This window comes from Nomia melanderi, chromosome 2, assembly GCF_051020985.1.
Source record: "Nomia melanderi isolate GNS246 chromosome 2, iyNomMela1, whole genome shotgun sequence".
NCBI lineage: Eukaryota > Metazoa > Arthropoda > Insecta > Hymenoptera > Halictidae > Nomia > Nomia melanderi.
Genome location: NC_135000.1, coordinates 22671792 through 22696775, shown reverse-complemented (window position 1 = coordinate 22696775; position 24984 = coordinate 22671792). Strand labels below are relative to the sequence as shown.

At 46.1% G+C, this 24984-nt stretch overlaps 1 protein-coding gene across 1 annotated transcript in view; it reads right to left on the bottom strand.

Annotated features, from left to right (window-relative positions):
- Window positions 1–21370, bottom strand: part of LOC116426921 (uncharacterized) — a 93772-nt gene extending 72402 nt beyond the window's left edge. The window contains exon 1 of the mRNA XM_076364359.1: window positions 20654–21370. Coding sequence (XP_076220474.1) covers window positions 20654–20688 — 35 coding nt within the window. The 5' untranslated portion in view covers window positions 20689–21370. The remainder of the gene's footprint in view (window positions 1–20653) is intronic.
- Window positions 21371–24984: the final 3614 nt, after the last annotated feature.

The following is a 24984-nucleotide window of genomic DNA, read 5'->3' as shown; positions in this document are numbered from 1 at the left end:
CGGATTAGCATTACAATGTATCATTACGTGCCGCGCGTTATATCGCGGCCAAGATAAATTTCATCCCGGATCGGTTAACGTTACTTTGCCCTTAGCCGCGCGCGGCCGCAGCCGCAGAAATTTCCTGGAATTATTCTCGATCTCACGGTAATCGTTAAGATTTAACGAGCATCGATACCGATACACCCGGGTGTACGTTTTCGGAGAGGGGAATGTCTCTATTAAAATTCCGCCATTGTTCTTTACGAGCCCCGACGCTCCGCGGTGCGTGAACCACGGCACACTGGCCGCACTTATTCGCTTCCTTACCGCGCCGGCGCGTAATAGTACGTAATACTATAATATATAACGATTATTAGCTGCACCGCGCGCGCGTCTGTGTTCGTTCATCCCTCTTCGCTATTAGGCACCGTTCGCGGCGCGCGCTCGGCTCGCGCTACGCCGACGCCGCGCGATGGAATCTCGAATATCCGAACGATTTATGCGATACTGAAACCCGATTTAAATGGCACTGGTAACGGACGATCGATACCTTATTGAACGCAGGAGCATATAAACTCGATCGTTTAAGTAACATCGCGGTGAGTTTATCCCATTGTAAATTGATCTGGATCGGGGACGTCTGGTCTGGAGGAAGAAATTCATTGTTACCTGATTCTGATGCATACTAGTGGAATTGATCGTTAAAGGTTACCCATATTTCGAATATTAATGGTAATCCTTGTTCTACGACTATGCTAGTAAGTACTTACACTTTGTACTTATATATTGAATATAACTCTGATTCGATCGGTCCTTGATCACAAGCATCAACCTTCCATTATTATATATTAAATTAATTCCGTTCATCTCAGCGTTTCAAGAGTACTCGAAAAACATATCAACCCGGAGATCTCTTAACCCCGAATCACAACCTTGAACCAGATTTCGTTACATAAGTTATTTCCCTGTTCAATATAAATACACCTGCAACGTCCTCGACATCCAACGACACATCTCAACCACTTGGAAAGACGTGCCACTCGCGTCGAGACGTCTGTTTCAAAATTCTCAATTATGTCTTCCACACATCGTCAATCTTGTTGACGTTGTATCACGCCTATTAGATTGCTTCGAAATGTATGACTCTATACAGAATGATTAACGAACAAAATTGGTGTACGTATCAGCGTAAAATAGGTAAAAACAAAATTCATCGCGCGAGACTGCCGAATCTCCGAATTCGTTTCGAGCGCAAGTGGTCAATCCCGGTCCGTTACACTTCACTGTTCGGAGGAGCGCGAAATTTCTGTCAAACCGGTACTCGGGTTTCCTTAATAAGAATCCGTTGACAGCACAATGCCGCGGAGACGTCCCGTCGCCGCGACACGGCCCCGTAATTTCATAAATTAAACATTTCTCCCAGCCGTCGAACCGGGGGAGAAAGAATCAATGGCTCGTTAGGGAGCGAGCGTGCGAGCCCGCGAGAGAGCGATTCCGTAACGGGAATCCCGTGGGTTTCATTTTTCCGAAAAACCCGCTGATCATTGTCCCGGCGCGCGAGTAAGAGTGGAAACGCGCGGCGCGTAAGTACACCCATAGAATGGGCCGAGGTTCCCAAGGCGTTCGCGATGGCTGACCTCTTCCCGCCGCCGCACGTTCGAGGACGTTCATGGTCCCGTAACCGTTTTCCGCGGCTTTTATCGACACGATAATTACAGGCTGGCGGCGGACGCCGCGGCCCGGAGCCGAGGAACGCGGATTCCGTGGGCGGGAGGATCGCGAAATCTCGGGGAACAACATTCGACGTGCGATGGAAGGTTTTCGCTGGGACAGGAATTCCGGGGGAGGGAAACGTACCCACGCGGCGTCCATTATGCATATGGGAGTGTTGACATTTGTTCCGTCGCGCCCACGCTACCGATGAAAGCGACACTGACGAGCGGAGGGTCGTATGATGGAACGCTAATGTCATAACGGCGGTGTATTGTAACTCGGTGCGACGGTATGGAATAAATGAATTTAGACGACGCGTGTCAGTGTCACGCTAGGTTTGCGAGGAACTAAGTGTAACTGTTCATTTATCTGCGCGTCGGGATTAACGTGTTTTCTCGTAATAATTTAAAATGGGAAATTATGGTACGGAGATTCTTGAAAATATATTAGAGGGATTTATTTCATATTGAAATTTGTTCGAAATTGTTATCAGGATGTTAATCTCAATGTGTAGATTCATATTTTCAATGTCACATTTCCGATCTATTGAATATCGCAGTGGGCTGATTGAACGAGGCATACCGTGCAAACTATGCTCACTTAAATACGCGCGTAAACCCACATTGTAGCTTCGGGATACTAAAACACTCGTTTCGCTGACGGTAAGTAGATACGTACGTATCGGTGGAAGAATGCTTACCGGAGCTGGCGGAAGAGAAAATTAAGGAAGCCGTATCTCGAAGTAGACCCGTTAAAATTCCCCGTGCGTTTTGCCGGACAAACAGCCGGCGCATCCCTTTATTTTCCAGCTAAGTAAAAGCACCGGACCGTTCGCTTCTCTTTTCTTCCCCACCCTGTCTACAGCGGCGTAATCAGGAAGCCGGCCGACGTATCGCGCCGGCGGCGCAGGAAAAACAATGTACAGGTAAATGAAAGAGTAGTCGTAAAGCGAAAGCAACGGGGGTGGCGGATAAAACGGTTCACCCGAGGATACCTGGGTACCTACGTGCTCAAGAGCGGCGGATCACTCGCCGGAAAATAATGGTGAGAAACGGTGGCCGATCGTTCCGGGCATTTAACGATCGGCTTTCCATTCGAAGGAATCCCGCCGAACCTGCCAGGCGAGCGAAAGCGGAGGAGGAAGCCGGGAAGAGGGTCGACCCTCGTAAAACGAGCCCGGCTGTCGGCATCGTAAGCCCCGCGGATGAACGAAAGCTCCCGAAGAAAGTGGTCTCGAGCTCGGGAGCCCGCGAGCAGGTTGCCCTCATCGTGTGTTCCGGTCTCGAAGACGCGGCCATCGTAAAAGCGGCAGCCGAGACTTCGATTTAACGAGCATTCGCGGCGAGTAACTGCCGCGCTCGCGGAAAAATCGGGGGCGGAATGAACGCCGCCGGATCGAACAGGATCTACAAAAGGTTCTTTCGCGATGTCGGGCTTCCTGGTGATCTTTCTTTTCGCGGGAATGGGATTTTCAGTTCTTACATTAGGTCAGCCTAGGGGCAATGTCGTTTCTTATGAACTCTTCAGCGGATTGTTGGGCTTTTTCGAAAATGTTGAAGGATCGATCGAGAACCGGAGGATGTTAATATTAATACTTATTATCATTTCGTATTTATGTAAGCTTGAAATTCCGAAATATGAAAATTCGAAAATTTAAGAATTCGAAAATTCGGATATTTTTAACTGTTAGGAGGTTGAAGTTTGAATGGTTTGAGACATCTCGAAAGTTCAAGAATTTGATCGGCGTTTAAAGTGGTTTCGACTTGACGTACAGCGTTACGTAAGTCGAAGAAAAGGATCCACGCATGGTGATAGTAATCTATGCTTTTTCGAAAATGTTGAAGGATTGATCGAGAACCGGAGGATGTTGATATTAATACTTATCATCATTTTCGTATTTATGTAAGCTTGAAATTCCGAAATATGAAAATTCGAAAATTTAAGAATTCGAAAATTCGGATATTTTTAACTGTTAGGAGGTTGAAGTTTGAATAGTTTGAGACATCTCGAAAGTTCAAGAATTTGATCGGCGTTTAAAGTGGTTTCGACTTGACGTACAGCGTTACGTAAGTCGAAGAAAAGGATCCACGCACGGTGATAGTGATCTATGCGTCGCGGGGCTGAATACATCGCGCGGCTGTTTAAATTGAAAAGGAGATCCAGCAGCAACGAAGATCTAATCCGAAAGGCAAATACGCGCGGCGGAGCGCGGTCGCAAAAAGCGGAAGCGGATCGAAGCGTTCCGCGCGTTTACCTGTTTTACGATGGCGACGCTTCCGGCTCCGGGCTTTTAATCACGATACCCGAAGTTGCTGCGCAAGGATTACACGCGTTCTTAGCGTTATTAATCGAACGGTGGCAAAAAACCGCCGTTGGACGTGGAAAGAATTTTCACTATAATTCACCGTGAACGGAGATTGTGGGTTATGTATCGGGAAAAAGAATCCAACAGTCCTGCGTACACCTGCGTTCGATCATTTCCTGCGTAAAAAGGGCACCTCTCCGTTCTTTATGATCAAATTGGATCATAAATAAATTTTTCTTTAAGATTCGCACTGCTGCGTTCCAACAAGTATATCCACTATGCTTTATTAAACATAACACTCATTTTTTTCGTATCACTAGTATCCTTATCGTTATGTATATTTTCGCATCGGCATTTTTAATCAAGAAAATTACACACTGGAACCGTGCTCTGTTCTTCTGAAACCACAAATATATTATCATTTTAATTAACGTGCAGCAAATTACTTTCTGGAGTATTCAATAATTTCAAGTTCGCAGATTAACGTTTATCTGCGGCGATCGGTTCGGCTTAACGATTAATTCACCAATTAACAGTGAATATTCCCACGGGGATTGTACGTCTCGACGCTAATTATACTATCGATTGTTAATACCGTTTTCAATAGAAGGAAAACACGTGCATTTGGTTATCTCAAAATGATCGGCGAAAATTATAAGTTATTCTAGTCGACGATCCGAACGAGGATCGTAAACGATATATCGAAACGGACATTGACGGTGGCTCGTAAAGATTTCCCTGGGTGGAACACGATACTGGAAAATCCTCTGGGCCATTCGATACGCCATTTCCTCGGCACGAGAGGTCGGTTGCCTGAGAAACGGAATAGGGAATATCAAGCGTCCCCCGAGGCGATAGGGATCGGAATAAAAAAGCATATTTCCATAGAATTCAGGATCGATTCCCTTTAATCTCGTCGACCGATCTTCGACACGGGCAACGGGGATCATCCGGGGCGATCTTCGGGTTACCGGTCGGCGCGGGTACCACGGAAAATCACGGAACGGTAGCCCGGGAGTGTTGCAGGAAGCGGAAGTTCGACGCCGGGCGCGGAGGTTGTAGCAGGATCGGTTGTAATCGTGTAGGAGGGAACTTTATGCCGTGCTGGTTTTATGTGTCGACGTCGAACGAGCCGGGCGTGCTGCACGGAGCCGGCAGCGGCCACAGAAAACGGGAAGAAAGAAGGATAGGCTGTTTTCCTATTATCCAACACCACCGCTGGATTCCTGGTATTCCGGGCTACCGGGAATCGGTCCAGGAAGCAGCCCTCTCGGCTGCTTCGTTCACTCTGTTCCTCGAGTATTACTTACTCCCGCTTCTTGGCACCGGTCTGTTCATATTTTTCGTTTCGTCTTTGGCTTTCGAAACATGGTACAAGTGGTACCTAATGGAATCCTGCTCTTCCTTCTAGAAGATACTTATTGGAACGTTTAGTCTGTATTACTATGGATTAAATATGCTTGGATTTAATTTACGTTTAAAGTGGCATTACGTACACTTTTACCGATATGTATGTTATTCGATCAATCTTGAAATATTTATCTTTAGCATTCAGACGCGTCTGAGAATCCCTTTGCTACAGTGAAACAGTAGCCTCCATCGGAACCAAAGATAAATGGAAACAAATTGAAAGTTAAAAATCGCCTCGCGAAAGATACATTTCAAACGCCAGAAACCACGTATTTTTCTCCTGCCACTTAGAAAGCTACCCAAGTCCAGTCCGCTTAAATCTAAATCGAGCCACACTCGAAGTGCCACCGCTAAGCAACTGCGACGCCGTCAAACCGCGAACGGAATGGTCCCAGAAGATACGAGTACACGGGCGATCGGGCCCAGTTGAGTGTCACGTGACACCGCGACCAGCGGGTGTACAGTTACATTGTTACCCACGCAACAAGTGCATCCTACGCAACGCATTCCGCGCGGAATCGTGGTCGGCCGGGGGTAAAAATAGAAAAACGAGGAAAAGGACGAGAAACGAAGCGGGAAAACCGTTAACCGTCCAGACGCGTCGCGGATAACCCCGTTCCGATCCTGATCCTGATCCTGATCACCCATTCGTACCGTCATCGTTGAAGGTCAGCGCTGCCAGCGAAGGTCAGCCGCGACCGGCCCACGAGCGGTCTGCCCTGATAGTCACGCACGGGACCAACCGGTGTCTTCCGCTCGGCGAGGAAGGGCGGAGAGGCGAGGAAAAAAAGGGCCGATGACTGGCCGCTCGGGAACAGAGGACCCCTGTCGTAATTGCGACCGTGCCGAGTCATGATCACGACGACGCTCAGCGCTGTTGTCTTCCCTTGGCTACATGCGCTCTGCCCTCCGAGGGCTTCCACGACGCGACGCCGCAGAAGGACAACGGGGGCAAGTCCCCTTCCCCGCTCCTTTAACCCCTTCACTGTCAGTCAGTGCATTAGGAATTTGATACTTTTATTCTCCGCTGCAGCTTGACTAGCTGACTGCGTTCGACGAGCATACGCGTCGCTTTAAAACTCAAAATAACGCTAATTTCTTCAACGAAATGACATTCACTCTCAGTCACCACATGATTCGATACAACAGAACTATGAAGTTGAATATTTAATACTTCAGATTAAATTTTGCATTGCTACGTGAAACAGTTAAATTAGTTTCAAACAATATCACCTGTATCTCGTCAGAAAATGTTGAATATTTCTGTTGAAAAACTTTCGAGTGCAAAGGGTTAATTTTTCGCTTTGTTTTCGCTTTTTGTTGGAATAAGCTACAGGTACAGTTGTCCTGCGATTTTTGAAACTTCATAGTTAACAGGTTGAATGCTTCTTCGACGGACCCTGTTGATACTCCTGTTCTTTGTATAAATTGGTTTAGTTTAGTCGTATTCTTGGAATATTTATAGATCGATTCGGTGTAGAAGGATTGGAATCGATTTAGTTGTTTTCTTTTAGATTCCTGAGGCGTTCACTCGACACTTTAACTTATGAGAAATCGTACTCTCGAAATGCAGGTCGATTTATTGTACAAAGTTGTACTAGATGCACGTTATTTCGGTTCAATCGTGGAAATAGGCGCGAAGAATGCGAGCGTGAGTCACCGGGTCAATATTTCTGCCATCGACGATCCTGCAGAAAATCAAGTGAGTCACGGTATTTTCCTCTCGGCCGAAGTAGATCGAACGTTTAATTGTCAGGGGCACGCTCGCCGCGGTACACGCGTTGCTACCGATGAGGCGCGTGCAAACTACCGGAAGCGTCCGCGACAGGATACATAAAAGGACCATCGGGGATAATTACGAAGCGTTCCTCAGAATTATAGTGATCGTGAAACGCAATAACTGCAACGACGTGTGTTTTGCTGGGACGGCTGATTACGAGCGTCTCACCTCGATTCTTTTTATCGGTCGCACGTATCCGTTTCGCCGAGGCAGCCCGACTCGTCCGGAATCGAAAAGACGACTGCGAGTCCTCGGGGAACAGGAATTCCGTCCTGTAACCAGGCAAGCTCCGGTCGCCTCGGGGCAGCGTGCAGCGAACGAGGAAGGAAGTAGTCAAAGTACGGTCTTTATTACTGTGGCAGCGCAGCTACATACGTATGTATGAGAGTACATGAAAAAGTAACCGGACTGACCAAATAAAAGGCAAGATATAAACTGATTAAATTTATTTCTCGACCCACGGTTCTTCTGCAGCGAGACTCTTCTGCATTTGATGTCACGCGTTATATTTTCGAAAAACTGATCCACGTTTATTACTCGACCGCTATAACGAGATAATGAGTTTAGTAAGCCAATGACCCGATACTTTGAATTTTTATTCTGATAAAAGAAGAATTGAATATTAAGAAACTAAGAGCAACGGTTGGAGATCTAAGGTGTACTCAGAGTGTTCTCAGGAAGAGCAAAACATTTAGCGACAGTGGTGTAACTGAAGAATTTATTCAGCTAACAGAGAAACGTTTCTCGTGTGACTAACTCTAATAGAATAAGAATACATCCAACAACATACAACTTTCCACCAACGGTGGAGTGTGAACCGAAAACCAATTGACAAACGCGCACGCGCCATCCGCGAAACGGAAAGAGAATCTTCGTTGAGCCACGCAAAGCGTCCGGAATGGCTCGACGCGTTAAATACGGCGACAATTAATCGCGGGACATCCATGCTGTCCGACGGTTTTTTCCTCCCCCCGTGCGATCCGACCCGAGGATCGTTTATCAGGCGTAATCTCGGCCGACGATCTCCGAAGCGCGGCGGTCGGAAGCTCGAAAAAAAAAAAATTGAATGGAAAAGGGAAGGAAAAAGACGTCAACCGGCTGAGACAGGACGGGGAGAGAAAACAGCGATGAGAAGTCTTGTTCGCGTAATTAAACGCTTATCAGATTAGCGGGAACGCTCGTCATTATCATCATTTAGAAGCGTGCACGTGGCGAGCGGCTACTACACGCCGCCGGTGAGCGCAACGTGCTACGTAATTATGAAGTTTCGTTCGTTTACACCGAACCCGCGGCCGCTGCGTCGCTGTTGCGTTGCATCGTGTCGCGCGTTGCGTTACCGTGACATAATCGGCCGCTGCTTTGTCGTAACAGTGCCGTGTACCGGCCGGTCGGGCGACAGGTTTCGACCGAGGGAAACGGGAAGAAGAGGCACCGCGCGGCACTGGAAAGCGAACACCTTAAGAACCCGTGTTACGAGCAAAGTGAAACATTCTCACGGGTCCCCGTCCTCTACTTTCTTCGCTCGACCGAGTCGCGGAGATATTGCTCATTAAATCGGTACCAATTATTCTATCCGATTTAATGAGGATCGATTAACAGCGTGAAATTGCTGTTCTCAATTAAAGCCACTGCCGCGCGTAGGAAACTGCTACATCGCGATACTGCTGAACGGTAAAGTAATGGAAGTAAATGGTAATTACAGGCGATTCGATTTTTGTAGTACGGTGTTTGGGAAACTTCTTTAGCGAATTGGTAAATAAGATAGAAGTTAATCATGTTTCTTAAAGTGTAGTTGATGGAGTAGTAAAAGTGATTCTGTTATTACTCTTGTGTTCAGTTCGATATGATTAATGATTTTACGTGGTTATTCGAACAATTAAGTTATTCGGTTCAACACTTCTCGTTGATACTATATGCCGACGGTTTTATGACCGGGAACGTCGTTGGACTAACGCGACCAGTCAAATGTTGTTTTCTAGCAGCGATCATCGGGGCCATCGTGAACTTTGTCGCCTTCTCACTATTTAACGGCACACCCGGAGTCTCAGCTAGTTGAGCACCGTAATAGAGCCACGTAAAATTTCGAGTCGAAAGCAAGTGACGACAGGTCTTACGGTACTTTTCGCTCTCGTTCGCGAGTGACGGACAATGAACCATTCAATCACCCTTTGTTTTCTTTCCTGTTTCTCTAGGTCAAGACTAAATAAACAAATCGAATATCGTAACAAAGAATTTTCCGATTATGATAGGATTCTGAATTTTTCAACTTCATCGCTCGCAACATTCCAAGTGAAACTCATCGAAGAACAGAAAAAGGAATTATTTATAATACGTGTTCGATTCCAACACCAGAATCCAATAAATCAACCCACGTTCTCGGCATTCGCAGCTCTCGACCCATCTCTACCGCCATGGAATTTATATCAAAGACGGCTCTAGCGTCTCGAACATTTTAAGAAGCCTAGCAGTATTAGTTGCAATTCTGAGAATCCAATCCGACCGTAACCCTGGAACCCCAATAAGGCAAATTAACCACGTTTCCCGCGTCGGATCCTCGCCAGGATGCGTTCGTCCATCGCGATGGAATTTCCCGGTCAATTATTGCCGGAAACGTTCCCGTATCAAAGTGGTACGTGGATGGCCCCAGGACACGCCTTAGATCGGCCATTCTTGGATGCTTCGAACGCGGGGATGAGCGCGCGCATCTGCGTAGAATTGAACCACCGGCCGACACGCTCGTGCGTGACAATATCGCGAACCGGCCGGCGATTCTAACCGGGAGAGTCGATTTCCGATCGATATCAACGTTCGACTCTTCCTCCTCATCGAGGTCGTTTACCGAATAACTGCTACGCGTAGCTCGTTCCGACCGATTAATGGTATACTTGATCATTCTCGCAACAGTTACAATGCCGTACCGCTATTTCTGCATGCGAGCGACACGCGAAAAACTGTTCAAACTGGCCGCCGACAAATCGACCGGTCAAGGAGAAACGAGGAGGAAATCGTTGCCCATCGAAACGAGCTGCACGTGGCTCGCGGATTTCGACGGGTCGATCCATCGCGACGATTACTTCTCGACTCGTCCGACTGGGTCGAATAATTGTTCTGTTCCGATGAACGAATCGGCGGAACAGCTGGATGACTGAAAAGATCAATACGATGGAAGTTATCTAACGGTCAATGTGTGTCGATTAATTTTTGAACTCAGTGGTGGAATCCGATTGTAACTCTGGATACTGTTATGTCATAGTGTAACTACTACTCTGCTAGAGATCTTTTGATATTTTCCGTTTCGAATTTGGGATTTCCAAATTTTTTATTTAGTTATCGAATTTGAAATAGATGGAATTCTGAATAGTGAAGTAGGATTTGAATTTACGAGTTCAAATTATATTCGAAAGTCGAATATGCGAAGTCGAATTTTGAATTCAAAGTGCAATTCGAGACTTGGCCTTCTCGAATTTTGGATCAGATTCGAGAATTCGAAATTTGATCGAATTCGTCAAATTGGAATTCAGATTCGAAGATTGAATTTTAAATTCGAGATAGAGAATTCGGAAAACCAAATTCAATTTGGAATTCTAACATAGCTTTCAATGTTGAAAATACACTTTTGAATTCAGAATTTAAAAATTCGAAGTTCGGAACACACATATAATGTTTAATCATTCGAGTTTTCCTTGTTACTGACGGAACCTACGGAAAACTTGGTAGAAAAATCGAAGTAGAATTCCGCAGGATCGAACACCTGGACCAAATGAATGATAATCAGAAGTTCTACTCATTAGCCGAACGGGACTTCTTAAAATTACTACCCACTATTTTGTACATACTTTTCGCAGATCTATCTCAACGCTAAACAGTATTTCTCCGGAATGATCTGTAAATCTTTTCTAGCCTTTTTCACTTCCTCTCGCCGTTCTAACTGGCCGTCACGCTTCGCGTAATGCTCCGTACTTTTGAAGACGTACTTCGTTCGAGAAACACCATAAAAGATGAACAAAATATTTCGAACCATATGTTTACCCAAGTCCCGACATCTCGCCGATACACTGTAAATCCATCAATCGCAACACCCATATCTGTCACTCACGTTCCAACACTATCCACGCATAAATTACATTTCCCACAATGAAGCACCACCCTATTTCCAAAGAACTACAAAAGAAACATAATACATAACACGATCGTTACTTTAACAAACACATTTCCCTTAGTCCTAAGACAACAATGATACAATTCTCTCCAACCCCGAAACAACCCTCTTTTTCCACCGGTTCTTTCGCAAAGCGCATCAACAACCCAACAGCCCTGTTATACCAGAGTTCCTCGCATACAATTCTCACGATTGCTTCCACGTTAGACTCGAGATTAAACATCCCGTTCGAATAAATCCCAACACCGGACAGTTTAAGTGCATCACGCTCTCTATTCGTTCTACAAAAGAAAAGCCAGCTCGGCTGTTAATTTCTTATCGAACCGAAGTGAACCTGAAGCGGCGACGCGGCGATCGTTCCGCGAACTGAACGAAACCGCGAGCCGATACGTGTGACGAATGACAGGCGATTCCGCTGTTCGAGTCCCTCGGCGTCGGCCGATCTAATATCTGGAATCCGGCTAAGTGTAGCCTTCGCCGGGACGCATGAGAAACGACTCGACGGACGATGCACTTCCGCCAATATCAAATATCGGCGACGGCGAGCGTTTTAACGCCGCGCCGCGCCGCTCCGGGACAAATCCATCTCGACCCACGCTCGAAACGCGGCCGGGCCGCTCCTTCGACGTCCGGAATCGTTCCGGGCTAGTATCGGAGGACCGGGATTGCAATAAATCGAGCGCAATGGATCCGGGCGCACAGGTGGACATAAATTGATATGCATAACGGGGGAATGATTGCCGAACGTGACCGCACAGCCGCGCGGTACGAGGCCGACCCAGCGACCCCCGCAGCTCTGCGATCTTAGAAAACTGGCGTTAAGATCGTGATTCCCCGCCAGCACGCCCCGGGACTAATTTATTGCCGGTCCTCCCGGGGAAGCTTCGTGACTCATTGCGTCTGCTTCTATGACTCTTACGCCGGCGGACGCTAATGGGCCTCTCCTGTACGAAACGGCATCGGAGGAACAAGAAACGATAATAAGACTGTTATTCGAGTTGATTCTATCGTGCGAATAGGAGCAGGGTTTTAGTGAGATGTTATTTCGTTGTTTTCTGTTGATGTTATGAATGATTAGCCTCTCGCGAAGACTAATGTGTTTCCTGTATTTATATTTAGTCTTCGGAAGATACGTTGGGGCTGTAATTATGTGAGTGGTAATGAGATTTTGGTAACGGTCTAAACTAGTAAGAAAAGCCTTGACAGTGTGTTTCGTACTGGAAGACCGTGATGTTCAATTATTTTGATCTACAGCTGCTGGACAGCTCGAGATACTAAATATCTGCTTCCATTGAATTCTTATTAATGAGTTTCTTATATTTATTTAGACGAAATTTGTTCGAATGTAGATATCTGTTCGGTAGTACTCAAGGTGCTCCTGTTCCTCTGAAATCTTGATTGAACCATAAACGATAGCTTCGTAGAGTATCTCTTTTGACGATGCGATCAATCGGCGTCCAATATCCAGAGATATAGTCGGATGTCAGTGGAATTCCATTGAGCGCGTACGGGCTTGATCGGCCGTTTATGAAAGATAGTAACTGTCCGATTCAGATACCGGCTGGTTCGAAACAGTCCGCGATTGATACGATCGCAGACTCCAATTGTAATGATTTATACTCTTGCTAGTCCTTCCCTTACGTGTCTGCAGGGTATAGGTAAGTCACGCTCGAGCAGTTAATTAACGAAAGTGGTTTCGAAGAAAGTGTGCTCGGGCGAACGAAAGTGTGTTTGTATGTTACCGTCAGCAGATGATTCACCGTGAGCAAGGCTAACCATTGTTCCTGTCGAACTCGCAGTTCGAATACTCGGTACTTCCTGCATTTCTCTTAAGGTACCAACTCTGTTTTTCGATTTCCATTAATTTGATTCGCTAGTAAAAAAAAAGTGAGAATCGCGTGCTCCCTTATCTCCCGTATTCCACTTCGCCGCGTAATTCTTTAAGTAATACGGTACACGGAAAGTTAGCGGAACATTATCATTTTATGTACGATTGTTCCTCCGCGCGTATATTAAGATAGCGCATCCGCAAGTTCGGCTTGTTGATAGGAATTCATAAAGAAAGGCGGCAGCGAACGGGCGCAGAAATTCAGGCGTTTAATTGCATAAAATTATAGAAGAATCTGGCATCGGTATGCAGTGATTGCACGCCGGCCCGAGGTACTATTGTTTTCTAGAAAATATCCCGGGAGCCCGGCTGCAGCCGAACAGAACGGGAAGAGGCTGTGTTTGCACGGATTCCCCCGATGGAAACGGCGTACCGGCGATCGCTCAAGATTTGCACATTTTACTGGCAGAATTGCGAGGCAAAATCGACCTATAAATACACGTTTCAACAGCCACTTAAAATTCCTCTTTGTCCCCCTCCTTCTCTCTTTCTCTCTCTCTCTCTCTCTCTTTTCTGTCTATCTTCTCCTTTCCGCGTATTTAGTACGACGTTTCGCGGGAGAAAGAAAGAGGAAGAAGAAAGAGAATGAAAGAGAGAAAAACAGGAAGCGCAAGGAAACTATTCTCCAGGAACAATGGCGACGGAGCAACGTAAAATCCCTTCGAAGATGGGACTTGAACGAATACCACGGCGAGATTAAGGATGATCTCGGCAATTAGACGTGTCCGCGATGTTTCACCGTGTCGCAGACGTGTTCGCGAAAATTCTACTATCCGCAGATTGTTCGCTGTAATTCGAAACTACCGCGAAATTGACAATATTAATCTGTCGATTATCAGGGTACTTTGACATTCAACTGTGTCAGATCTAAATCAGATTCACATTTGAATATTCTAATTTTCCCTGAAAATCCACCGTTCGCTAACGATCATCGAACTTCGACCGCTTAGCATTTAACGAAAACCCGAAGCAAAAGGACGAGTAATACAGTAACGATGCAACTTAATCCCGAACAGGAAAGGAAAGCCATAGGTTACGGATGATTAACGGAAGCGATTTAATCCGTATACCATCCATTCCGAAGCGTGAGACTTATAAGCGCAATGAACGATGTGAGCTGTTGTGGCCACGATCTAATTTTTAACGGTCTTTACGATTATAAAAATGGGCGGGGTCGTGGATCATCACTCGCGATTCTATTGGAAACGAAATGAAATTATTGTGTAAGAAAGAAAAGCGAACGGTGCTGCGGTGCGATCCGATCGAGACGAGGAGAATCGATGTCTTGTTTCCCGGGGCAGCTGTTCCGCGGTGTGGTCTCCGCTCCTTCTGTTTGCGCTTTTTCTGGCCCGGGAACCCCCGGATAAAGGACGTCGCTCCGTTCAGGGACAATCTAATCGTCTGGAACGCCGCGAACCGGTCGAACGCGACCTACCGGAAGATCGTTGATCCTCGGGCGATTTTTCCATGCCCGATGAATAATTTAAGAAAATTATTCACGGATTAATACAGAGATATAATTAAGGCGCCAGTTCGCGGGGAAGAATGTACAACGACCGATTGAATTGTTAATCGCATGGAAGGCGAGCAGTCTAATGAATTAGTGCCAGAATCGGTTGTTCGCAGATTAAAACGCAAACATTGTTCATAATTATTGGAATACATATTATTATACAAATTTTACTTTCTGGAATCGTAGAAGATACATGTTGAAAGTAAATCCATAGAAATCTGCGAGGAATAATAGTTTATTCTCAATGAAATATGAAATCTTCGATACGGTTCAATGATAATTTTTCGAATCCCAGGATGTTCCTCTGTTCGAGAATACATTAAAATTTTTCGTATATGTGCACTCGGTTTTTCAAAATACTTGAAATATATAGCCGAACCGTGACCTGTGGTAGGTTCGAAAGAACTGTTTCGCAGTGGAGCAAATTATCTCGTCGTGCGAGATCAGTGTAACCCTTCGGCCTCCTGAAGGATACGATCGGGGTTCAATTCTTCGCGGCTCGTGGAAACGTACGAACGAGGCCAGGTGTTCACGTCCGCGGAACATTCGTAACATCAGGGAGAATTAGAGCTCGTGCCCGACTAGTCCACCTATCGATATTTATCGCGCGGACGCTCGCTCGTAAAAGTCCCGGCCACATTCCACGGCCGGACCGTCCTGCGGCGAGGCTTCCGTGTCCGACGGGTTCGCGGCTGAAAAATCACGGTTTTACATCGAATTCGCCAGACACTTTCTTGTTTCAACCTCGTAAAGCCGAGAAATTATACGTTCCGCGGGCCGGGATTTTTGCATAGACGAAAATGACACGCGTCGATCAGCGCGCCGAGTCCTGACTCGCCGTAAACTTATCTCCGCGGATCTGCTGCCGGCTTCGGGTGATAATTTATGTACCGGCGACTGCGAACATTAGAATAAATGTCGACCATCTTGGCCGCGAAGAATTTTTATCGTCACCGATTCCAGGTCGGCGAACACGTCCGCTGGAATGCGCCAGCGAGGGGTGGAATGATAAACGTTCGACTATGAACTTCCATTTCAAGTGATATCGAGAGTAGGTTGGCAATCGATATCGGCGTGCGTTGATTGGGAGTTAATAGCGAAGAGCTTTCATTGCTGCGACGGGTAATTGAAAGATCGGTGGATGTTTAGTTTAGGAAACATTCGCTTCGAATCGAAGCTAAAGGTGATGAATATTTAGAAGTGAGCTTATTGAATTCTGTATGATGAATGGCCGATCGTCGACGGATAATAGATTGAGGATCGGTTGGCCGGAAGAACGAATAACCGATTGTATTTTCTGATCGGTTGGCCCGATCTACAAGCACACTTCCGGGATTACGATCCCGCGCCAGTTGACAGGGACGTCATAGACAAGATACGGCGCTCGAGATACGAGGAGGATACGAGCTGTAGAACTAGCTGTAAATTAACCACACACCACGGACCCGCTGTGTTCGTCGGTTCTTGTTCCCGCTTCTGTGTGCATGTTACGTTATACGCGACGTATAGCTCACGTATCGGGCTCTGCGTGCACGACCGGCTAGAGGTGCGTCACGATTTCTGATATCGCGTACACGAACACGCACACTCACGCATTCCCGTGGGATCTATATCGCGGCGTCGCGAAATTTAAGCGCCTCTCTCCGTTGACGCGCTGCCGGCGAAGTAACTTCGAGCGTAAGAATTTTTTTAATTTTCGGGAAACTCCAGTTTTCTCCGTTTGAACCTTCGAATTACGACGCTGTGATTTTGTATTGAACATTTTGAATTCGAACTGAAGACCAATAATTGAATTCGAACGTTCGAAACGGTGAGTAGGAACGAAAGTTCCACTTTGGTTTCGAAATTCAATCCAGAATTCGAAGTTTTCGAGGAGATCAATTTTCGAACCGATGATTGGCAGTTCCAAGGTTAGGTATCGAATTCAAATTGGAAGATCGAGTTTCGAATTAGAATTTAAAATGGAAGATGAATTTTCGAATCGAAGAAGTCGAAGATCTTTGTATATTGTTTTCGCCCTGTTAAGCATATTACGGCAAGCTTCAAAGGGACGTAAGAAAGTATCGTGAAGGGTTCGAACCCGTATCGAATTCGTGGTAATCAGAAATTCTGAACGGTGCAATATCAAGGATCTATATGTAGGAAACGCACGTTCCAATTTCCTTCGGTGCTCTTTCCTCCCGATTATTCTGTTAACATATAGATCTGTCGGCGAGTAATTGAATTCACTCTCGTAAATTAGGCAGTGGATTAACACTCGAAGACTGTGAAGCTAATCGGAACCCGAGCGAGGATTTAATTTCGTTCAGGTTGCTTGTAATTCGGAAGGGCTGGGGACGTTAATGATTTCATTTCCCAAGGTGTACTTGCACACTTTCGTGTACGCACGCACGTTCAATTTAATTGCCGGCGCATGGGCCTTGGATCGGTTAGATCCGCGTCGATTGCTTCCTATCGCATGCAAACCAGCCCGCGATCCTCCACAGCGCTGTGGTTAATGTCCCGTTTGATTGGTCGACGCTCCGATCGGCGACGATCGATCAAAAGATCAAGGCCAGAGCGCGGAGCGATCGGCGATCGATCGTTTTTCGTTGCCTCGGATTACGATCGTTTCCGTGATCCACTTATTACGCCACCTTTCGTGCGCGCCGACCGTCAATAATTACCTAATTATTATCCAATCTTATCCCCTTTTTACTATCGCCAGAGATTTATGCGCGTGTACCCAGCTATACCGTTCCGTACATTCTTTATTTACCGGCGATGATTAATGCCGGATGATCTATGTTTGTGCATGGAAATCTTCCCTGGTAGAATGTATACAGTTTAACCCCCGATCGACAGCGATTCGATCTATTTTGACCCAGATTCCCAATCATCCATCCACTACTTCGTGAAGCAGGATCTTCGAAATGTCGAAGATCACTTTAAAGGAACTCTACGTGCTAAAGAAACTTCAATTACCGACTTCAGTTACTTTATTACTCAAAACTAGTTTAAGTACTCCCAACGAGAATTTCAAATCTTCAATGCAAATTTTCTAAACAGATGAAAACCCTTTCCATAAAAATTGAATCCTTCATCGAAGTCTTACGTTCCATGAAAGAAACAAAACACATAGCAGTCTCATTATTCAACCAACTGAATTCATTCGAGCTTTCGATTATAGATATCCAAGCTCACGATATCGTTACATTCGACGAAGCTTTAATATTTCGTTACACAAATCGACTTCCGATGGACTAGACGATGTTGGTCAAACCAACCCAGACCAGAACGGTATATATTTTTTCTCCGTGGAAACAAGGTGAATTCGAAGAAAGTAACGCGCTGCTGCGAGCAGGCGATGGCGACGGGAGAGTACGCGTTCACCGGCGATGACAAGGTTTCCCGGTCGAGGCGCGTCGTAAAGGCGCGGAAACAGTAACTCTGATTTAGCCCCGTAACGGGAAGATCCTATCTCAGCCGCGTTCCATCCAAAAGAAAACGGCAATTATTATTTACTCGCCGGTCGGTCCGCCGCGCCGCGCCGCGCCGAGGACGTTGTTATGCTGTTTCTCGGAAGATCGAACGCGGGTCACGCCGGATAATAGATTAACGAGATACGAACCGGTGTTTCACGGTCGATGATTTCTGCACCTAATCGATTACATATTTTCGACCGTTCCTCCGCGATCGGAGCTTTTCGTATCGGCCGGCAGGATCGAAAGCGCGGAACGTGCACGCCGATATTCCTGATTTTCCGTAAATGAACGGGCAATCAGCTCTTAATACGATAGCCGTGGAATAATCTGTTGGCGCGATCGATTTGCGATCGTTTCGCTATTCGGGTATTATCCTCGGCATTTCATTCTATCCTTGATGCATCGACAACGATACTGTGTAATATTTTATCATTCCTTTCATGCGAATAGCAAGTGTAGTAAATACTTTGTTAATCCAGTTGTTCGACTGGGTTTTTGTTTCTCGTAAACTTAGATGCTGAAATATGGAAGTTAAGTGAATTGAAATGAATATATAGATCGTGTTGGAGTGAAACTGAAAGTTTTGTAAGTTTGCGTGATTGATATTGAAAAGTTATTGAAGATTTTACTGAAGTTTCGTTAAGAGTCTTGCTTGTTGTAACTGTAACCATGAATGTGTAAATACGCAGGGTGTTTATTCGAATATAATTCTTCGCGAAGATACTACGATCCGAGAAGTTCAAGTGTTCGCTGCCGCATACGCGGTATTTGCAACGGCCCAATTCTCCTGGCAGACTACCTGTTATGATATTCGCGTGACAGTCGTGGTTTTATATTCCATGTGGAACGTACGAGCAGAATTTTCGTACTTTCTTACTTAAAATCACAGTGTATGATATCAGACGATCATGGAAGCATTCAATGTACTTAATGAACATGTTTGAAAATTGACGACTGTGATAATAATAGCGGTAACAGCAGTCGGTCGAAAAGCCGTTTCGAATAACTCAATTTAATATTTTACTTTAAGGTCGGTGTTTACATAGAAATTATCTAACTCGTTTTGTATATGGTACATAATAAAGAAGGCTATTAATATCTTTCTGATATGTAAGATACATTTCAAGATGTAAAACGAAATAATCTCGTCCCGATAATTGGTTTCTGAAATGAATAAAATCTCTATTCGACTGTAAGTAGGCTCACCTTCTCATGGCCAGACGCGATACGGTGGCTATACGTTAGTTAAGTTTTAATCAATTCCAGAAGAACCACGTTGAAAGCTTACGCGGAGCGCATTACCCGTATAAAAGTCTCGTGGTGAAATATAAAGTGATTATAATGAGGTTCAATGCATAATGTAAGATTCAACAGAGCCAATACAGAAAGTAAGAGGATTCGTATGTTATATAAATTCTCATTTGACCTTACTTGTGAAGGCAAAACAAATGGAAGACTAACGAGTACGAAGTTCTACTTAAAATAAATCACTTGCCGTGTAACGACCATTCGTACTCGCACCGAACATTCCGAACTGGACCTAATAATCGTAAACATTACTCTTTCCTTTCTCCGAGGAGAGTATCACTTTTCAAACATTTACAATAAGTGTAAATTTCCAATGAATGCAGAATTTGTTTTTCCTTCGGGCGAACGATTAATGCGGAGTAACTGTACCTAATATGGAACCGCGCGTAATATGGAGCACTACAATACTCGATAAATAAAGAGCTTAATATATCGATTACCATACGAAACGCTTCGTTAGCAATGGAGAACACTTATATTAACAGTTGTTTGTTTTTAAGTATTCCAACGCAATCTGCTGCGAATTTATCTCGTTAGTACAGTTACTACATTTTTAACGAGATACCATTCCTTAACTTCAAGACGTTTCAATTGTTACGTAGTTAACCATTAACGTATAAATCCATTTATCTCGACATACTTTTCTATCAGTTTGAATCAACAGATCGCATCCCGAGTCTCGAATACACTAAAAGAAAAACTGAGTCAAAGTGAAACAAAGGGATTCGTACACGAAAGGACTAGACTTTTTTATCAATCAAACGAAACTGTAAAATCAAAGGAAAGCTACGTTTATCCAAAAATAAATTGGAAACCGCGACTGCAGAGTGGAAATTCAGCCGATCTACCATTTCGACTCGATCGCGGTAAGAAAAGAAGTACAACGTCCAATTCACCCAAGCCAGTCTCCCTCAAAAATAATTCGATTTCACGGGAACGAAGTCCGGCCGAAAGGACGGCAAAAAGAAGGTACCGTTCCTAGCCGGGTCGGCCCTCGCGGAAGACACGGTGCGGCGCGGCAAAAAAAGCGCTTGGTGGACGCACAAAGTTCGCTCGGCGCGCCGTTGATCGCGCCCGACGAGGAGCGTCCCCTTAAGCAACCAGAGCGTAGTAATAAAAATAATCACTTACAATCTAATCTTCCAGTCGGTCCTGGTGGCGGCCATGGCGCGGCGCTCAGTTCCGTGGACCCGCACGACCTTCGTAATCGTCCTGGGGAACCAGTCCCTGGAAACTCACTGGAGGCGGGTCTCTCACGAATCACAGTTGCACACTTGTTCTACCCGTCGAAAACGAAAGCGGCGATGCTTGTTACGCGATAATGCGAGTCCCGGCGTAACCCGAAACGATATTACGTCCGACGTTTAATCCCGTTCACCACCGGTGCGTGGATCGGCCGTGTCGCGTCGCCGTGGTCCGTTTTCTTTTCACTTGGATCACGTACGTGAACCAACAGAAATTAAAAAAAAAAAAAAAACAAAAAACAATAAAAGAGGAACGAAGAGAGACGAAATAATAAAGGAGGAGAAAGACGATCGAAGCAGAACGCACTTCCACTTCGGAAGCGTATTCGAGCGAACTCGGCGAACAAGCTTCGGCAAACGTCTCCGCGAGGTGTCCGTTTCCCGCGTGATCTCGGAGATCGGTGATCCTCGGCGAATCGAGAGCACAGAGGGAACTCGCGTTCACCTTCGCCCGAATCGTTCTCGAACAACCAAATTTAGCGGGGTAGGTGGAACTGCGGCCCGGACCGTCCTCGCTCTCGTGTCTCTACGAAGGATATCGTCGGAGAACCTTTCCTGTGCGTGTTGCACGAAAATGGAGCAACGTGCGTTCTGTGCCACTGTTCTCCGTTCTCCGTAACACTCTGCCAGGATATCCGCGCGTGGCTGCTCGTCTTCCACGGCCGCGAAAGGTGGGAAGATGAGGAGGAGGAGGAGGAGGAGGAGGAGGAGGAAGGGGAGGAGGAGGACGAAGTAGTAGAAATAGAAGAGGTTACTCTCCGCGGTGGAGGCGGTGGTGGTGGTGGTGGTGATGTGGTGACGGCGGTGGAGGTAGTGCTGGTAGAAGTGGTGACGACGGTGGTGGAAATGGTGCTGATGGTGGTGGTTGGTGGATGGTAGTGGTGGATGGTGATGGTGGAGGTGGTGGTGGTGGTGGTGGAGGTGGTGATGGTGGTGGGTACTCGTGAGAGGATCCTCGCCGTGTGGAGTACTAAGCCGTAATGACATGGTCTAGGAGATGCCAGTCAGTTTTGTAATAACGCCCGTAAAAAGTGAATTTCCGACGGAGGTGGGGAAACGCGGCTAGGGCCAATCCCAGAGCCCGAGGGCTCGACACCGCGGCCAATCGGAGCGCGACATTCCGGGAAACGCGGATTCTTTGGTCCCTTTTCCCGCGGTTTTTCCTTTTTTTCATTTTCGGCTTTTTTTGTTGTCGCCCCGGACCGCTACCGTGCGTCTTTTCGAGACTGAGCGCAACGGGACGCTCCGAGATAAATGCTTCGATGTGAAATCATTGATGAAGTAGCCGGTGGCATTAGATTGATACGTTGCTCGGTTGTTCTGGGAACTCGGGATTAAGATTCGCCCGAATCGATGAGAGACGTTCGCGGAATATTTTCTTCGTTACTTTAAGTCGCATTCTAGTTGGGAAATTGTCTTTCCGTTGCAGCAATATCAAATCTTTGATAATTTGGAAAGAAATATTCTCGAAGATTCGTGTCAGTCGAATCGAACGGTATAAAGGTTTTGAACGTAGCACGATTTGCTGGATGTCTCTATGCTCCTTGTACAGTCGATAGGTTAATACCTTCAGACTGTGAATCTTCCGTACGTCTCACGGTTTAGTGAGTAAAGGATTCGCGCCATGAAAATAGCGAAGAAGAATGGTGTGCTTGGTTGCATGATTGCGCCGGATGCTGTCACGGTGCATTCTTCGTGCCCGGCTAGTCACACGATACATTAACGGTTACCAATATATTCCGCATTATGTCAATAAAACAGACACCGTGGCAACACCTTCCTTGCGGAATAGCGCCGACCGCGAGGCTCGCGACGGGTAATATTGTAATACACGGCGCGTAGATCAATGGCGGGCCCGATAATTTCTTCTTTATTGCATAACAGTAACTTACTTCTTTCGGTCACGGTGAGCGCCGCCGCCGTACGCCTCTCCTTAGTCCTTGTTACTTCGTTTATCACTGGGGATCGCTGACGTGATCCGTGGCTCGGCCTTTTTGCTTTTCGACCCGGGAACCCGTGGACTACTTTGCGCCGCTCAATTGTATCAGCGCAAGGACGTACGAGCCGCTCATCCGATAAAGTCATTCAGACTCTGAATATAGAGGATTCATTCAAAACCTCGAAATTATTAAACGCTTCCAAGCTGAAATTCAAAAACTTTTCAAATATGAAATTAATCGCTTCGACTCATAACTGTTTCGAATAGAACCTATAAAACTTGTATTACATTATTAATAGAATATTTTTCAATAAGTCTACTATCATTTATAATAATATCAATATCCTCGGTTCACTTAGGAGACATTTAACTTTGAAAAACTTATGTTTCCATTAGCTTTTATAGATACAAGTGACCTAAGCTTCCAACTTTTCAGTACTTCCGTGTTCTTTTGTCTTTTTGATAAACGTGTTCTCAGGGGAACGAGAAGAAACGATTAGGAGGACATTGAAGAGACCAGTTTCGAATTCGTGGAAAAACGACACCGCTCCAAATTCGAGTCGCCGGTCGTGGAAGTGCGAGCGACCGCTCCCGGGCTGCTCGTTTCCAGGAGTAATAAAAAGGGCCATTGTTCAGCAGGAACTACTGTCGCTTCGAGGAGCGTTTCCGCGAAGATTCCGTTTCGCACTCGCCTAACGGCACCGAGCGCATCCTCTGCAGGGAAATCGCCGAAGCGGCGGCGCGCCGAGGAAGAATCTTATGATAGGCCTCTCCGCGTTGGCCTGCCACGGTCGCAAGAAATCATAATTTTTCACCTCGATTTCTCATGCCGTGCGCCCCGCTAATTGCCTCGGTTACGTTCCGCGGACCAGCCCGCGTCATTAGTTCACGATACTTTGCGTGAAAAAGTGCGAATCCGCTGTAAAATAAAGCAGAGGAACGGTTGATGCGGTGAGCCCCGCGATTACAGATCGCGAGTTGTTTCTTAAGAGGCTGACTGCCAATCCAAACGGTCGCGGGAGTGAAAAAAGGTTGATTTATACGGAGGATCACGAACAGTACGCCAAACGTTCCGTTTTACACGCTGTGACCGATTTCTCGAGATAATGGCGAAATCCTTTTTTTCAACTTCTGCCGAAAACTATTGGTTACTTCTCTTCCTATTTGTCTTTCACTTGAATCATCGATTCATTCTTTCGAAAGACTTTACCTTAACTGCGCTTCGAATTCTGTCAGATGGCACGGTTTTATTTTACCCATTTCATTACGCTCCCATTGAGTTATTAAATCTTTTAACGAGAATAGAAACACAAAACTTGAGATTCCGTGCTGGTATAAAATGCTCTAATTTTATGTCCGAAATAACCTATCACCGCAAACAATTCCCACTATTTATAACGAGCACGCGGAATAAAACTTTACTTCCGTCTGCAATTATTCCATCTAGCGAAAGAGTATTATCATTTCAATGGTTAATAAGGAGGGAGCACGTAAAAATAAGAAACCAACGAAATCCGGCGATAGCACCAAAGGTGAATCCACGGATCGACGACGTTTTATTAGAAGGAGCATTCGGAAAATGGATGGACTACCGTTGCGGCGAACGTTTCCGCGAAGCGGCTGCTTTCGCGTAACGGTCCGCGTACCCACGGAAATTGACAAAATTGTCGAGCAGGCTCTATGATGAGGAAACTTCCTCGCGTCGGGTCGTTCCGCGAGTGAAAAGGAACACCGGATAATAAAACAACATCGTCTTGTTTACCGATGCACTCGGCATTCCGTTTTACGTCGTTCCAGCGAGCGTGCGTCCGCATATTCTTTGCGGATAACATCGAAAACGCGAAATGGATAACACTGATTGCATTTTTCCTGGCGGGGCCGGAGTTCACTGTGCGCGGCGAAGAGTTTACTATAAAAAAAATGCCTGCGGAAGGGAGGGATTGTGCGAAAGAAACGGGCGCCACGCGAACAAGAATGCGAATGGGATCCTACGCTCGCGTAACGGAAAACGCATCCAGCGGAATGGACAAAATCGTCGATAGGATAACTCACGGGGCAGTTTCGCGGCCGCTGGCAGATGCCACGGGCAGAAGGCACCACGGAAAAAGAAGCGGCCTGGGGTTCCGGGTTCGATTCCCAGGACTGACTCGAGAAACGCCGCTTCCTCTCGCCGACCGATCTAGATTGAGAGAACGAAGCCGTCTACCGGCCAGAAACACGAGGCTGGTAGCAATAAATTATTGCAGTACGGATGATTTCACGGGCAAGGGTCAAACGAG